At 65.4% G+C, this 558-nt stretch overlaps 1 protein-coding gene across 3 annotated transcripts in view; it reads right to left on the reverse strand.

Annotated features, from left to right (window-relative positions):
- Window positions 1–282, reverse strand: part of PTMA (prothymosin, alpha) — a 6,798-nt gene extending 6,516 nt beyond the window's left edge. For 2 of the 3 annotated variants that reach the window (XM_019503431.1, XM_019503430.1), the window contains exon 1: window positions 110–281. In XM_019503431.1, the coding sequence (XP_019358976.1) occupies window positions 110–154 (45 nt within the window). In that variant the 5' untranslated portion in view covers window positions 155–281. Of the gene's footprint in view, window positions 1–109 lie in introns of all 3 variants that reach the window. The other variant, XM_019503432.1, reaches the window with a different exon arrangement.
- Window positions 283–558: the final 276 nt, after the last annotated feature.

Raw genomic sequence — 558 nt, forward strand, 5'->3', positions numbered from 1 at the left:
CGCGCACGGAGCCGGAGGTGCGCCCAGCGCCGAGACAAAGAGGCGGGAGACGCCGCCGGGGAGGAAGCGGCGCCGGGCACGGCTGAAAATAGCGCGGCGCGGCGCTCACCTTGGCGGAGATCTCGGCGCTGGTGTCCACGGCCGTGTCCGACATGGTGCGGTGCGGGCGGGTACAAAATAGCTCTGTATAAAAATAGCCCCGCGCGGTCGGGCGCAGGCGCAGGCGCAGCGCAGCGAACAATGCAAAGATGGCCTTGGCCGCGCAGTGGAGGGCTCACGCGGCGCCGCGGCCCCTCTTATAGAGCCGGGGGCGGCGCCGCGCCTGCCCTGCGCGCCGCTCATTGGCCGCACCCAGCGGGCAGCGCCGCCGCCATTGGTCGGGGGGCAAACAATGGGCAAGGCTGCTTAAAGCGGCAGTGCCGCCGCGCGCCTGCGATGAGTTCGCGCCCGGCCTCAGCCCGGGGGCCTTCTTGCCCCCCCGCGCTTGTTTCTTTTTTTTTTTCTTTCCCCCTTTTTTAAACTTTTTTTTAAAATCAAGTTTAAAGTTCTCAAATTAAA

Source organism: Gavialis gangeticus, unplaced genomic scaffold (assembly GCF_001723915.1).
Source record: "Gavialis gangeticus isolate Ggan-Ray unplaced genomic scaffold, GavGan_comp1, whole genome shotgun sequence".
NCBI lineage: Eukaryota > Metazoa > Chordata > Crocodylia > Gavialidae > Gavialis > Gavialis gangeticus.